The sequence below is a fragment of the Hyperolius riggenbachi genome, chromosome 4 (assembly GCF_040937935.1).
Source record: "Hyperolius riggenbachi isolate aHypRig1 chromosome 4, aHypRig1.pri, whole genome shotgun sequence".
In the NCBI taxonomy this organism is placed as follows: domain Eukaryota; kingdom Metazoa; phylum Chordata; class Amphibia; order Anura; family Hyperoliidae; genus Hyperolius; species Hyperolius riggenbachi.
The window spans coordinates 286,109,949-286,126,559 of record NC_090649.1 but is presented as its reverse complement, the minus strand read 5'-3'; the positions used below and the strand labels follow the sequence as shown (position 1 = coordinate 286,126,559).

Below are 16,611 nucleotides of genomic sequence, written 5' to 3'. Positions count from 1 at the left end.
TTATAAGTTTATTTTGGACCGCAACATAGAACAGTATTGCTTTCCATGTGAGCAGGATATAAAATAAGAGTTGTCGCGAACCTCCGATTTTGGTACTCGAACACGCGAAAAAAGTTCACGAACATGCCATAGACTTCAATGGGCAGGCAAACCTTCAAAACTACAAACACTAATTGTGGCCACTAAAGTGATGGAAAATATGTTTCAAGGGGTCTAACACCTGTAGGGGGGTATGGCGGAGTGGGATACACACCAAAAGTCCTGGGGAAAAATCCGGATTTTACGCACAGCAGGTTTTAAGGGCAGAAATCATTTTATTGCTAAATTGGAGGCCTAAAGTGCTTTAAAACATCTTGCATGTGTATACAATCAGGTAGTGTAATTAGTGTACTGCTTCACACTGACAGACTAAACTCACTGTGTAACACACCGCAAACAGCTGGTTGTGTAGTGACGTCCGTGCTGGACTGGTTTGCACCATGGCGAGAGTGTAGGCGATGGCGGTTTTCAAGCCCATATGGTCTGGCTGAGGTAGCTGAATGACAGAACAACAGTGACTAAATGTCCAGCTGATCGAATTTGGTCTGTCCACAATGAAGCAATGACCTTATCTTCTTTGGTCAGGTGTGCCCCCCAACACACTTATATAGCTGGTCATTGCTTCATTGTGATACGCAAGCCCCTTTATTGTGGCAAGGTAATGATCACGAAGGGGAATTGGCACATGTACATGCCTTTTTGTTTTGTTGTTGCAGCCGCAGTGCAGCCAGAAAAATTAGGCAGGCATGTACACGCATCAGAAAAATTATTATAGCGCCTGCTGCGCTGAAGATCCTTTCTGACAGGACGCTTGAGGCAGGGCAAGACAGAAGTTGGATGGCAAATTGTGACAGCTCTGGCCACAGGTCAAGCTCTGGTTCTGGCCACAGGTCAAGCCTGTGCACCCAGTAGTCTAGGAGTGTCTACATCCGCACTTAAGACCAGGTAGTCGGCTACCTGCCAGTCGAGGCGTTGATGGAGGGTGGATCCGGAATGGCTAAGGCGAGGCATTTGACTAAAGAATGTCCGCATGTCCGACATCACCATGAGATCGCTAGAGCGTCATGTCCTTGCCTGCGTGGACATGGGGTGAGAAGGAGGAAGATTACTGGCGGTGACACCTATATTACGTTGTACTGTAAAGCATACTTGCCAGCTTGTTCTGCAAGTGCTGCATCCTTTCTGCCTTCTGGTGATTTGGAAACCTCTCCGCCACTTTGTGCCTATACCGAGGGTCTATTAGCGTGGCCACCCAGTACAGCTCATTCCCCTTGAGTTTTTTTTTATACGGGGGTCCCTCAACAGGCTGAACAGCATGAAACATGCCATCTGCACAGTCGGATGCTGCCATACTAGCCATCTCGTCTTGCTCTTCCTCAGTAATCTCAGAAAAGTTCTCCTCCTCCTCCCCCCAGCCACGAACAATACCACAGAAAGGTGAGAAGCACAAGCCCCCTGCGACACCTGCTGCGGTTGTTCTTTCGCCTTCTCAAAAAAAAAAAACCCCTTCCTCATCTAACTCCTCTTCCCCAGATGACGACTCCTCCTCCACCCTCCTCTTCCCCCCCTCCTCTTCCCCAGACGACTCCTCCCCCTCCTCTTCCCCAGACGGCTCCTCCTCCCCCCCCCCTCCTCTGTGATGCCGCAGTTGTTGATTCCAAAAACTCTTCCTCCTCCTCCTGTTCCTGGTCACGCTCCTCTACAGCTTGATCCACCCATCTACGCTCAGCACGCTGGAAGAAGAAAGCATATGGGATCAAGTCGCTGATGGCGCCTTCACTGCAACTCACCAGGTTTGTCACCTCCTCAAACTGACGCATGAGCCCTGCAGGCATTACGCATGAGTATCCAGTACTTCGGCCATAACATCCCCAGCTCCCCAGAGCATGTCCCTTCACTGTAGTTGTACAGAGATATTCTGAAGGCTTTCTCCTGTTGTAGCAGCTGGTCAAACATCAGGAGCGTTGAATTCCAGCGAGGCGGGCTATCGCAAAGCAAGCACCTCACCAGCAAGTTGTTTCTCCGCTGAATATCGGCCAAGTGTAGGACCGCCTGAAATGCCCACACACCTTCCTGGACTGCTTGAGGACCTCCTGTAAGCCTGGGTACTTGCACACAAATCTTTGTATTATGAGATTGAGCACACGTGCCATGCAGGGTACATGTGTCAACTTTCCCAAACTCAAAGCCGAAATGAGATTGCTGCCGTTGTCACACACCACGTTGCTGATCTCGAGTTGCCTAGTCAGCCACTGATTCACCCGTTTGTTCAGAGCAGCCAGGAGAGCTGCTCCAGTGTGACTCTGGGCTTTGAAGAAAGACATGTCCAAGATGGCATGACACAGTCGTACCTGGCATGCAGCATGAGCCCTGGGGAGCTGGACGTGTGTAGTTGGAGAGGATGTAGCAGAAGAAGGAGAGGAGGTGGCAGCAGGCCTGCCTGCAAGCCGTGGAGGTGTCACAACTAGGTCTACTGCACAGCCACATATTCCCTGCTTGCCAGCGGTTACCAGGTTGACCCAATGTGCCGTATAAGTAATGTACCTGCCCTGACCGTGCTTGGCAGACCAGGCATCCGTGGTCAGATGGACACTTGACCCAACGCTGTGTGCCAGAGATGACACCACTAGCCTTTCTACATCACGGTACAGTTTAGGTATCTCCTTTTGAGAAAAGTAATTGCGGCCTGGTATCTTCCACTGCGGTGTCCCAATCGCCACAAATTTTTGGAAAGCCTCAGAGTCCACCTGCAGGTATGGTAGAAGCGGCTGAAATAACAGTTCCGCCAAGCCAGCTGTCAGACGCCAGGCAAGGGGGTGACTGGCAGACATTGGCTTCTTCCGCTCAAAGATTTCCTTCACGGACACCTGGCTGCTGCTGTGGGCCGAGGAGCATTAACCGTTCAAGGTTAGAGGCTGAGTGGAGGAGGGTGGCTGTGAAGGTGAAAGGGATAAAGCGGCTGAAGAAGATGCTGCACCTGAAGGAAGAGGTGGAGGCTGGCTTTGCCTTTGTTTGCTGCTTTTCCTCAGGTGGTCTTCCCATTGCAGTTTGTGCTTTTTCTCCATGTGCCTTCGTAAGGCAGTTGTCCCTACGCGGGTCTTGGTCTTTCCACGGCTCAATCTTTGATTGCAGATAGTACAGAAGGCATTGCTCTCATCTGAGGCAGACACACAAAAACAACTCCACACTGCTGAGCCCTGGAATGATGCCACTTTGGTGGTGGCGTCAGCAGCTGACCTTGAAGAGCATGTTGGCTGGCTGTTCATAGGTGGCGATACATGCCGCCGGACACTGCCACCAGCTGTTTCTGATAGGCTCCCCCTGCTTCTTTCAGCAACTAGTCTCCGTCTACTCCTCTCTGACTCCCCCTCTGAACTGTCCCCCTGGTCATCTTGTCTATTAGGATCCCACGTGGCATCCATGGCAGTATAATCATCATCATCATAATCATCCTCCAAAGCTTCGCTTATATCAGACACCTCCAAAACTGCACCAACAACATGTACTTCATCATCCTCAAACCTTACATTCATCCTGGCGCCTAACTCAGACATATGAGGTGGTGGTGTAACATGCTTAGCACCGTCATCTTGTAACAAGAATGGCTGTGAATTGGTTAATTCCCCCACCAAATAACTCCTGTGAAGTGATAAATGGGGCAGATGTGGTGCTAGTAGTAGCAGTGGTGGCTGCGGAGAAAGATATGTCACAGTTCCGTGCAGAAGCTGAGGAAGATGAGGTGTTCTGTGTTAAATAGTCAACTACGTCCTGGCAATCTTGGGAGTTAATGGCACGTGCCTTCTGAACACTGTACTTTGGCCCAGGGCCGCACAAAATCACGCCACCTCGAACAGACCTGCCAGGTGGCCTGGCTCTGCCTCTGCCTGTTTTGTCCATGTTGGAGGGGGGATGAAGGGAAAGGTATGCACTGACTTGACTAATACAATGTGCAGTTACACAGGTGCAGTGAACAGGTTGCAGTGACTGCTGGTACAACAATGTGCGGTTACACAGGTGCAAAAAAAAAACAAACTTCAAGACCATTAGCTCTGAAAAGAGCTCTTTTTGTGGTGCTTTTCAACAACAAATATCAGTTGAGAGCAAGCTACAAAAGCCTAACTAAGCTTTCCTTAATCTCTGCAGCAACTCTCTCCCTTCTCTCACTACTGCAGCAACACCGAATGAGAAAATGGCCGACGCAGCTGCCTTATTATAAGGGGGGTGGGGGTCCAGGAGGGAGTGCAGCCTGATTGGCTGTCATGTGTCTGCTGACTGTGATGTAGAGGGTCAAAGTTTAGCCCAATGATTTAGTATAGGGGCGGGTCGAACTCTCCATAAAGTTTGCGGTTCAACACGAACCACCGATGTTCGCACGAATAAGTTTGCGGCCGAACCGTTCGGGACAACTCTATACTCTAATAACTTATTTAAAGTATTCCCAGCTGCCATTTGGGAATGGGAGACAGTAGCACAATCCCATGCAGACATCTTCTAAACCATGCTGAGACAAAATTAGGGCACAAAAATAAAGTTTTAGAATTTTGTTCATATCAGATAGTCTGGAATTGATAGAGAATGAAGATGGCAGCATCTGTATTTCTGTCACTTCAGGTTCTCTTTAAATAAGTATAAAAATGTGTTTTGCCATATATTTATTAAGGCAGGACCCCCTTGCAAGAGTCTCATGCATTTTCCCGAAATGCCAGAATGCACATAATGCTTCCCTATGGAGGTTCACAGGGATATGAGGGTAATGTGCGGTTTACCCCATGGGGAAAAAATACCAGCATTGTTGTTGGGGTTGTTTTTTTCTCTCACCATGCACCGCCTGTGATTTTCTGTTTCCGCTGCTGTCGGCCAAAAGTGTGCCAAGTATGCAAAAAAATACAGCGGTTTTCCGCAGACTCCAGTGTAACCCCTGCCTTAATGTAAATAATCTTATAACATGCCAGAAGGAAGAATTGCTGATTGCTTATGAAATTATTGATAATAAAGCGCCAACATATTTTGTGGCAGTGTACGACATAAGAAACAAACAGGTTACATAATACGGACCATGGTGTATACCAATATAGACACTATGTAGACAAAATGTATAGCAAATTGCAGGACGCAAAATAAATGCCAAATTCCAAGACACAAAAAGGTGGGAGAGCCCTGCCCCTTGCAAGCTTACGGTACTTACATTATAAGCCTCCTCAAAAGGATACTGGCATTGCCTAAAGTAATCAACCACAACAGCAAGCACCCTAATTGGTCAAGTTCAAAAAGCCAAGATGTGCTGCATCCCGTATGCACCCTTGCACTCCAGGGTACTAACAGAATCCAGTCCTCAGTCAGGTCAGCATCATTATATGTACAAATGTTCTTCATTAAAATCAGAATAAAAATGATATAGCTGTCAATACAACCAACCAGTCAATTTCAGTTACCAGACAACCTGTTTAGTGGCTATTAGCAACATCTCCAGTATTCCTTGCACTGCTTTGTATGATTCTGACCCAAGGGCCTCCAGCTCTTAGTATGGGTTACACCCCCTTAGTGGGAATTGGATTGCCCCCTATGCTGCAACAGCTCTGGTGTTTTCTAGCTGCATTCAAATGCCTTGGCTGATTTAATCAGTTTCTGTTAGTAATATCTCATTCACTATATGCCCAAACTTGACCACATACTAGAATTTTAGTTTATCAATTTGTGTTATACTAATACTATATTAATTTCCTCAGTGCTTTAAAGAAAACCTGTAAAAACTTACAATATAATGCATATTGTGTGCATGGTTTAATTTTTCATATCTTTGGAATTCAAAGTACATTTTCATTATCATGGTCATTAGGTTGCACCAAAAACTAACTGTCTTCTGGCAGGTAATTGTATTTCTGCTTCTGCTTGCTTCATCATAAGATTCAACTGATAAATGTAATTGTGCAGTCATTATCTTTTTAAAGAAATATATATCCATTTTAAGGCTACAGACGTGTGACAAAGCTTTGTTCTTTTCTGCTAATCTTCAATAATTTTCAATTAACTTCATATTTGGCTTATACCTCCAATTTATCTCTGAGCTGAGGAAGAAAGACTTTCAGTATTACTACAGCAAATTTGATTACTTTTTGTAGTACAATACAAATGATATGCAGATCTGTTGTCTTCCCTGGAAAGCAAAAGCTTTTGAGCTATAAAATAGGCTCATTTTTATAATATACTGTATATGCCACAATTGTTGACTAATGCATGCCACGCACTCTGAGCTGCAAAAGGTATATCTCACACCTGTGCTAGTAATTGGGAAGAGAAAAAAGTGTCTGACTTAAAGAAAAAAAATAAAAAAAATCCTTAATGTAAAATTTTAGAGTTTTAGGTCTCTTTCACAGTGCGACGTTTAAGTCGCACGTTAAAACAACTTTAAACGCAGAATAACTCACTGCAATGAAAAATCAATGCCCCATTCACAGTGCACACGTTGCGTTGGTGACTAACGCTGCACGTTAAGTGAAAGTACTGCATGCAGTGTGTTATACACATTAGCTGCGTTGGACTGTTTGCACATGCTCAGTAATAACTTGGGAGCATGCTTTTCATTGCCTGTATGCTCTACTGTATGCGACCGTAACGGGGCATTAAGTTGCGTTGCGACTTTTTGGGGGCAATGCGACGTAATTTGCGTTGCAAATTTAACATCACATCAAACCGCAACGTCCTACTGTGAAAGAGGCCTTAGTGGCCTATTTTTCAAAAATATTCTCACTTAACTATACATGTATCTCCATATTTATAAGTGAGTGGTAAATGAGAGATTTTAGTATATTCAGAGAACTCTATGGCAGTTGCATATACCAGTGCAGGGGATGGGCTCAAGTCCCAGAACAGTTGGGCATAATCTCACAGATTCTCCATTGGGTTAAAAGAAAATTGACTTCCATCTTAGTGGTTCATCTGTGTGTTACTTGAAATGTAAAAGTAGAATTTTTAAGTAGACATAAAGTATAATTCAGCCAGTTAGTCCTTGAGCAGTTGGTCTAAAGGTGGGGGTCACTTTGTAAAGAACTATTTGCTACTTAGAAAGTACAATTGGAATGGTTGTCTTCTTTGCACAGTTTTGCTCCTCTCTCATGGGTCTTCAATATAGCTTATGTGCTTCTACATCTTTAGCTTCTACTTAGTGGTCAGGAAGATATAGTAAGAGAAAACCAGGTTGATTCTCCTCATTGCAAAAATACTTTAGGTGTCGGGTTAACAGTTTGAATGATATGCCAAAAGAAACTGCTTACCGTAATTCCAATTGGCTGTGTGGATCCTGAAAGTGAGCTACTGAGGATCAAGGGCTGCAGTGGGAAAGTGATAGAAACCATTCTAAGGCCCCATACACACATCAGACCATAGTCTTTTGAAAATGAAAGATCACAGACCAATCTTACCACCCTTCGTGTAGTATGAGAGCCATACTCTACACAGTCTTTTCTATGGAGCTGAACTCCACATCAGAAAAAAATCTTTGCAAGATGCTGCACACAAAGATGCTGTACCGACACAAAAGATCAGTATCTGCAAAAGATCTGTTCCTGCCAAAAATCCATTCCTGCAAATTGCAATGATAGTCTATGAGATCTGCAGATCATCATACACACATGATTTAACTGACATTCATCTGCAGATCAGATCCACCAGGATGGATTTTCAGATCTGCAAATGATTGCTTGATCTGCAGATGAATGTCAGTTAAATCATGCGTGTATGATGATCTGCAGATCTCATAGACTATCATTGCAATTTGCAGGAATGGATTTTTGGCAGGAACAGATCTTTTGCAGATACTGATCTTTTGTGTCTGTACAGCATCTGTGTGTGCAGCATCTTGCAAAGATTTTTTTCTGATGTGGAGTTCAGCTCCATAGAAAAGACTGTGTAGAGTATGGCTCTCATACTACATGAAGGGTGGTAAGATTGGTCTGTGATCTTTCATTTTCCAAAGACTATAGTCTGATGTGTGTATGAGCCTTTAGATGTAGAAAGCTGGTCACTCCAAATTTTCAAGAAGGTATGGGAAGTCTTTAAATCTTTGTCAGGGATATGGTAAAGAACATACTGACTGAGATGTCATAAATTCTTGACTTTAATATCTCCCCCCCCCCCCCCCCCCCCCCCCCCCAACAGGACTGTGTCAGTCATGTGATAGTATCCTAAAGCCTTATTTGTGGGTGACAGGCTTCTAGCCATGGAAGGTGAGAAGATCCAGGTGGCAGAGGAGGACAGCGACTGGATTAGCCTGAAGGGGGCTGGAGGAAGCCCCAGGTATGTATAAAACTTTTCTTTTCATCCGTCTCAGGTACCCTGTAGTCACCAAACCAAATTTTAACATATCAAATTATTTGATTTCATGAGCAAAAGGAGTGCATACATTTGCATAAACACAGAATTATTTCCATCTCATTGACCATCTCTATTAGTGACACAGTTACACATCGGGCTTTATTCTTACAGCATAGATGTTGTTCAGTATATATAAAAGATTCCTGTGTACACATCATATAAACAGTCACAATCAGATATGTATATCTGACTTAAAAAAATAAAATAAAAAAAAAAGTCATATGTATAATAAATGTGCTTCAAGTTGTGAAGAAATCTATATTAAAAATCATGAGTGCACTCCCTTTGAACTGCCTTTTTTTTAATGCAAACTAAATGTGGTGGTTTGACGTGACTTCAAGTTATTTTATAAACTCCTATAAACTAAAACCTTCCTGCAGATCCAGTCAGATCTGCACCTGTAACCACCTATGACCAAGACTGTGCCTATAAATAAAGGGAAGAATTTTATTAAAATACACCAACGGCTAGTTTGCTTTGTTAAACAAATAATGCTGTCCTCTAAACTGAACCATTGTTTCATTGTTTCTATCGCAGTCTGTGATGCATACAAAGCACTTTAATGATCATGTATGCAGAAGCGAGTAAAGTATGGTATGGTGTTTGTCACTGAGCAGATCTGCCAACATCAAACCAATAAATGTTGATTCAGGTAAACAAATAGTTTTCTTGAAGGTTTTCAAACTTTCAAAAGCTTGCAAGAAAATTTATGCACGGTTAAAGTGAACCTTAAGCCAACTAAATAAAATTAGTTGTACTCACCTGGGGCTTCCCTCAGCCCCCTGCAGCTGTCCGGTGCCCTCGCAGCCTCGCTCCGATCCTTCTGGACCTGCCGGCGACCACTTCCGGTTTCGCCGTCAGGACCCGACAGGCTGGGAACGCGAGTGATTCTTCGCGTTCCCAGCCACAATAGCTCCCTCTATGTTGCTATAGCAGCATAGAGGGCTGCTATAGCAACATAAAGGGCGCTATTGTGGCTGGGAACGCAAAGAATCACTCGCGTTCCCAGCCTGTCAGGTCCTGCCGGCCAAACCGGAAGTGGTCGCCGTCAGGTCCAGGAGGATCGGAGCGAGGCTGCGAGGGCACCGGACAGCTGCAAGGGGCTGAGGGAAGCCCCAGGTGAGTAAAACTCATTTTTTTAGTTGGCTTAAGTGCCTCTTTAAGGTGCCAAAACACACAGGCTAGGTTCACAGTGGTCAGTTGCATAACTCACGCGTTATGAGTGGGAACTGCAATGGAGACAGGCCATAGACTTTAATACAAAGCCTGCATGTAGCAAGTTAGAATAATGTGATCTGTTACTGTGGACAGGCCAATAAAACTGTATGGGCAGTGAGTTGACATGCAAAATTTTTCTGTATAGCAACTGACCACTGTGAACAGGGCCTTATAGATTTTCCCCATCAAGCACCAGCATATTCAATCACTAATCTAATCTGCCAAAAAATCTATGCACCAACATATCAATTTTGTTTGCTTTTCACTGAAAATGTATTTAAATTACAAGCAATGTAGCAATTTGACCAGATGTTAAATCTTGATCAAACTGAGGTGGAAGCACCAATAGATTAACCAGTATATCTACACCCTGGGAAACTTCATCTGAAGTCCCAGGGATGTAGATCCTCGTCTATTGGAGTGGATGGCTGCCGCGTGCTCTCGCGCGGGTACTCGTCGCTGCCTGTTAAAGGGGATCCATGAATGGCAGCTGCATTCCCCGTTAATCATCTTGTTGATGCCGGTGATCATTGACACCAGGACTTAGATAAATGAATGGAAACGTAATTCCCATTCATTAATCTAGCTCCCCACTGACAGGGGTGGCGAGTACCCATGTAAGTGCGTGGGAGCGAGTGGCTGCCATCCACAGCCATTGACTAATAACTACGTCCCTGGGCAGGAACTGAAGTCCTGGGGGGCGTAGATATACTGCCTCTAACCACATAAATGGTTAAAGCGGTTTATGGTTTAGTAGAATGTCCATATTATAACTGAAGTAACCCAGCTGAACCTGTTCTGTGCATAGCCTGCTCCAACATCTGCTTGTTTAGTAAGAACCCTTACAGTTTTATACAACTGAAACCTGGTGTAATCTATTTTTATTGGTATGCAGCTCGAGAGCACTTCAGTCGTTTCTTTTTAATTTTTCGAGCTTTTCAAGCTTCACTGTTGAATATATTTTATTATGTTTACAAGTGTGTATCAATCTGCTTATTACCTTATATACTTTTTGTTTCCACAGAATGCAGAGGTTTCAGTCTTTGAAGTCAATATCCGGTTTGTTGGTGGTTTATTGACTGCATACTATCTTTCAGGAGAAGAGGTAAGGATTGCCATCTTAGTTATTCTTGCAGCTTACAAAAAATGTTTTATCTATTTTATCTTTGTGAAAATTCCTGACTTCTCCCATTCATGAAGAATGTAGTGGCTACTGAGTTTTCATGCTTTTCAATAATCTTACTGGAATTGGGACTGGCGTACATAGACCACCTTTGACATCAGTTTGCTTTAGTGTATTAGTGTATCGAAAATTGGGGTTGGGTAGGTCTCAAACTGAAAACAAACTGATGAACTGACCTCAACCTGCAGTTGAGCCGATGGTAAACTAAAGTCAAAGATCGATGTATAATAACCCTTAAACGGAACCTGTACTGAGTAAAATTATTTAAAATAAACACATGAGGTAACTTCAAATGAACATTACATAGTTGCCTTGCCATCAGTTCCTCTCAGAAGCTCACCATTTTCTTTTGACAATGATCCCTTCCAGTTCTGACAACATTTTGTCAGAGCTGAAGTATATCAGTTGCTGTCCGTTATATATCAGTTGCTATCAGTTACAGCTGAGAGGAGAACTGATGTGTCCATGTTTCCCTATGGCTCAAGTGGGCGATGTTACAGTTTAACTGTGTGCTGACCAGAAAGCTGTTATGGGGTAATGGCCATATTCAAAATGGAGGACGGAGAAGTTCATTGATCACAGTGGACAAACAGGACGCAGGAGAGGAAAAAGAGATTGAGGAGTAAACTACACAGGAGGTAAGTAGGACCTGTGTATGTTAATTTTTACTTTTCATTTTCAGTTCAGGTTTTCTTTAACCACTTGAGGACCACAGTCTTTCTGCCCCTTAAGGACCAGATCCTTTTTCTCCATTCAGACCACTGAAGCTTTCACAGTTTATTGCTCGGTCATACAACCTACTATCTGAATGAATTTTACCTCCTTTTCTTGTCACTAATACAGCTTTCTTTTGGTGCTATTTGATTGCTGCTGCAAGTTTTAGTTTTTATTATATTCATCAAAAAAGACATGAATTTTGTCAAAAAAATGTTTTTGTTTTTTTTTTACTTTCGGTGCTGACATTTTTTCAAATAAAGTAAAATTTCTTTATACATTTTTGTCCAAATTTATTGTGCTACATGTCTTTGATTAAAAAAACAACATTCAGTGTATATTTATTGGTTTGGGTAAAGGTTATAGCGTTTACAAACTATGTTGCTAAAAGTGAATTTTCCCATTTTGAAGCATCTCTGACTTTTCTGAGCACCTGTCATGTTTCATGAGGTGCTAAAATTTCAGGATAGTATAAATACCCCCCAAATGACCCCATTTTGGAAAGCAGACATCCCAAAGTATTCACTAAGATGCATGATGAGTTCATAGAAGATTTTATTTTTTGTCACAAGTTAGCGAAAAATGACACTTTGTGACAAAAAAAAAAAAAGTTTCCATTTCTGCTAACGTGCGACAAAAAAAGAAAAAAAGAAAAAGAAATCTGCCACGGACTCACTATGCACCTCTCTGAATACCTTGAAGTGTCTACTTTCCAAAATGGGGTCATTTGTGGGGTGTGTTTACTGTCCTGGCATTTTGGGGGGTGCCTTATTGTAAGTACCCCTGTAAAGCCTAAAGGTGCTCATTGGACTTTGGGCCCCTTAGCGCAGTCAGACTGCAAAAAAGTGCCACACATGTGGTATTACCGTACTCAGGAGAAGTAGTATAATGTGTTTTGGGGAGTATTTTTACACATACCCATACTGGGTGGGAGAAATATCTCTGTAAATGACAATTTTTTTTTTTTTTTTTTTACACACAATTGTCTATTTACAGAGATATTTCTCCCACTCAGCATCGGTATGTGCAAAAATACACCGCAAACCACATTATACTACTTCTCCGGAGTACGGCGATACCACGTGTGGCTCTTTTTTGCAGCCTGACTGCGCTAAGGGGCCCAAAGTCCAATGATCGTGACGTGATCGGCGCATAACCACGCCCGCCACCACCGCCGATGGGCGTATTGCGGTCGTTTGGGCCCAGCCCTTGCCGGCTTAAGGCAGTCGGCAAGTGGTTAAAGTGGTCACACATGATACAATAAAATATTTAGATTTTCCCATTTTTCAATTAGAATGATCAGTTGTTCTGAAAAATGTAAAGACTTTTTTATCCGGGAGTGGCAGATATTTCTAATGCATTTTTTTTTTAGAAAATTTAATGGTGTAGGGTAGATTGTCCATTTCCTGATTTATCTACCTAAGGACTGCGTCACGCCAATGGGAGTGACCGCGGCAGCAGCCCCAGGACCACCTAACGCCAATTGGCATCTCCGCTTTGATAGGCGCGTCTCCCAGCGGCGTTCGCCGTTAGGAGACTGTTAGACGCCGAAACCGCTGTCTGTTTACCACGTACAGCGCTGCGATGTAAGGCAGCACTGTACAGGGGACAGCCGTGTCACTCGGCTGTCCCCTCCAGAGGCACAAAAGCGATCCGCTGTGATAGGCTTAAGCCTATCACAGCCGATTGCGCTGATTGGCTGGCGGGGGAGGAAGAGAAAATTAAAAAGAAAAGTTAAAAATATTAGAAAAATAAAGAAATATATATACAAAAAAAAAAACCTGGGGTGCGATCAGACACGCTCTGTTGGTGGGGAGAAAGGGGGGGGGGAGAATTCACTTGTCTGCTGAGTTGTGCGGCCCTGTAGCTAGGCCCTAAAGCGCTCAGACCCCACCAACAGACAGCTCTGTTGGTGGGGAGAAAGGGGGGGGAGTTGACTTGACTGCTGTGTTGTGAGGCCCTGCAGCTAGGCCTTAAAGCTTCAGTGACCAATTAAGCAAAAAATGGCCTGGTCTCTAGGGGTTTAACACTGCGGTCCTCGAGTGGTTAAAGAACCTAGCAAGTTTTTTATATTTTTTTTTCATAATTGGGGAAACCTTGAACACAAGTGTGAGTGATTTATGGGTCATTTTTTTTGAATTTTACAATCTTTGAAGAAGAAAAAATTGATTGTAATTCTCAAATTGGGGGGAAAAATGCATGGTATATGGCCACTTTAAGACCTTGTACATATGCTACTGAGTACTCAGCCAATATGGATCGTCCAGAAAGATTCCATTGTGCAACATGCTTTTATTCCTCCACCCCCTTCTATAGCAACAGAACGTGTCACTAGCCTGCAGGCTACCGATGCATCTGTATGACACTAGGCCGCAACCTGTAGTCAGAGGGCTCCAGTCCCAATCCCTGTCAGTGACAGTCCTCATAGTTGTGTAAGAGGCTTTGGTGTAAATGTCCATGTTTTTTTGCAGTTTATTTAGATTTAAATATCATTTCATCTGCACTAGAATGGTCCTTGACCTCCCCCCAATGTAAAATAATCAGGTACTGACTTCAAAGGCTACAGAACAGGCTGCATTTTGAAAATGTGACCTCAGGCGCTTGTGTAGCAGAGTTCAAATATTGTTACAGTAGAGCTGTTACTGAACAGCTTCTGTAACAAAAACACCTGGAAAACCACTCTGATCTAGCATTTTTCAGAGCTGCTTTTACGCTTTCCTATACTTTAACATAGGCAGAAACGCCTATTCATTTTCATTAGCCAAGCGGTTTTCCCCCTGCAAGCTTTTTAAAAAACGCTCTAGAACCGCTCTGGTGTGCACCAGCCTTCAAAGCAAACACAAATCAAACAAAAGTCAAATACAAGCTGAGTGCTCTAGTATATAAGTGATTCAGTTGAAATGCTTCATCTAATATCCATCCAAAATGGCTCATAAATGTAAAGGCAAAAATATACGTTTATGCTGGTACTAAACATGCTACGATGGTGTAGTGAATATTCTTCCTTTAGGTGGATGGCCTTTTTGTATGAGTCTTGGGTTACCTGATGGCATTAGTAGTATTTATAAGATAGGAGTCCATCTACTTTTAATTGAAAAATGTCATGAATGTAATAAGATTACAGATTAGATCTTTTTCCTTTTTCTAGCCATTTTTATTAAGAAAATTCCTTGACCTTTCTCTTGGGGAACTGGGAATGAACTAAGACCATGAAACATGGAACATATGTATGTTCTACTTTTTTTTTTTTTTTCCTATCCAGGGCATGGAGATTATTGGCTAGAAAAGATGCGTATGTAGAACTTTTTTCTATTATTTCTTTAGTCAAGGCCTTGCTGGATATAGAGGAGAATAGACACATTTTGCAAGGAACAGTTACGTTTGGTGTGGTATTTGGGCACACCACACCACTTCTTGTGGCGCAGGGGTGCTTCATTTTTTTTTTTACTCCATGTAGTTATGCAACTGGAATGTCAGACATTAAAGCTGAGTACACACGTACGATAACGATCGTTCAAAAACGATAACGACAATTGGACCGATAATCGTGCGCTCCAAATTTTCCAACGATCGTTTTTTGGGACGATAACGACCGTTATCGTTCAATCCGACCGATCCAACCCGGCGGATTTTTTCTAAAGATAATCGTTCAATCGTTGCAGTGTATAAAGATCGTCCGATAACGCATGTTCTTATTGCCTGTCATAACGTCACTTCCGTTTGCGCACGCATTTTTTAATAGTTCGTCGTTCAGTACTTTATACTTATATCGTTCACGTGTGTACACAATCGTTCATTACGAACGATCTTTTCCGTCTAATTTGAATATCGTGTAAACGTCACGAATCGTTCGTAACGAACGATCTTTATCGGACGTGTATACGAACCTTTAGTGTCAAACACCATTAGGCAGTGTTTCTCAAACCTGTCCTTGTGATTCCCCAATGGTGCATGTTTTGCAGGCACACTCACCTCTGCACAGGTGGGGTAATCAGTGTCTCAGCTATATGAAATCCACCTAGCTGAGACACTAATTACCCCACCTGTGCATAGGTGAGGTTACCTGCAAAACATACACCGTTGGGGAGTCACGAGGACAGGTTTGAGAAATACTGTCATAAGGGAATGTTGAGTTTAACCATTACAAATAGGGTGGATGGTAAGTGTGTTAAATTAGGGTGAGATGACAGGAATTTGTTTTTCTTAAAGTAAACCAGAGCTGAGTAATTAAAGGATACCCAAAGTGACATGTATGACATGATGAGATAGACCTGTGTATGTAAGAAATTCCCCTTTTTACCTCTTTCTTTTTCTGCTAGGAAAGTGTTTTATAGTTAGACAGGAAGTGACTACAGTGTGACCCTCACTGATGAGAAAGTCCGAGTCAGGACTGAGTCTGCCACTTACATACCTGATATTTAACTCTTTCAGACAGAGAAAGAAAAAATGGAACACAGCATGGTTATTTGTATGCTAGGCACTATACATACCCATGTCTATGTCACATGTCACTTCGGGTATCCTTTAAGAATAATCTTACCCGGGACTTCCTCCAGCCCCATAAGCACGTGAGTGCCTTGCTGTTCTCCTGCTGTCTGCTGTTCAGCCGCAATCAGCTGGCTGACAGGATTAGTCGCGGCCTTCACATGCACGGGAGGTCCGCACCTGCGCAGAAGGCCATGACTGACGCGACTGACACTGTTACCGGGGCTGACCATGGCTGAACGGCAGTCCGTTGGAGAACGGCGAGGGACTCACACGTGCTTATGGGGCTGGAGAAAGTCCCAGGCAAGTATTGATTCCTCCTAATTACTTAGGTCTGGTAAAGTTTAAGGAGGTGGGGTGAGGCTCCAAAATCAGACAGGGTCGCATGCAAATTTGAAATAAACCTTTATGATTGTGGTTTTTTTTTTTTCTAAAATTTAAAAAAAACAAAAAACATAGTTTATGTATTTTTAATTTCTTTTTTTAGCTTTTCCCAACACATCCAATCAGATAATCCTAAGAAAATGTGATTGAAAGTTATTTTAAATTTTTCTATATGATAGTGTAAAATCCTGACCTGTTTTTTCTTTGCTAAATCTGTA

The 16,611-nt window shown here is 43.0% G+C and overlaps 1 protein-coding gene across 1 annotated transcript in view; it reads left to right on the top strand.

Moving 5' to 3' along the window:
* The window catches only part of MAN1A1 (mannosidase alpha class 1A member 1), a 312,142-nt gene that overhangs the window by 134,190 nt on the left and 161,341 nt on the right, over window positions 1–16,611 (top strand). The window contains exon 4 of the mRNA XM_068231374.1: window positions 10,652–10,732. Coding sequence (XP_068087475.1) covers window positions 10,652–10,732 — 81 coding nt within the window. The remainder of the gene's footprint in view (window positions 1–10,651; window positions 10,733–16,611) is intronic.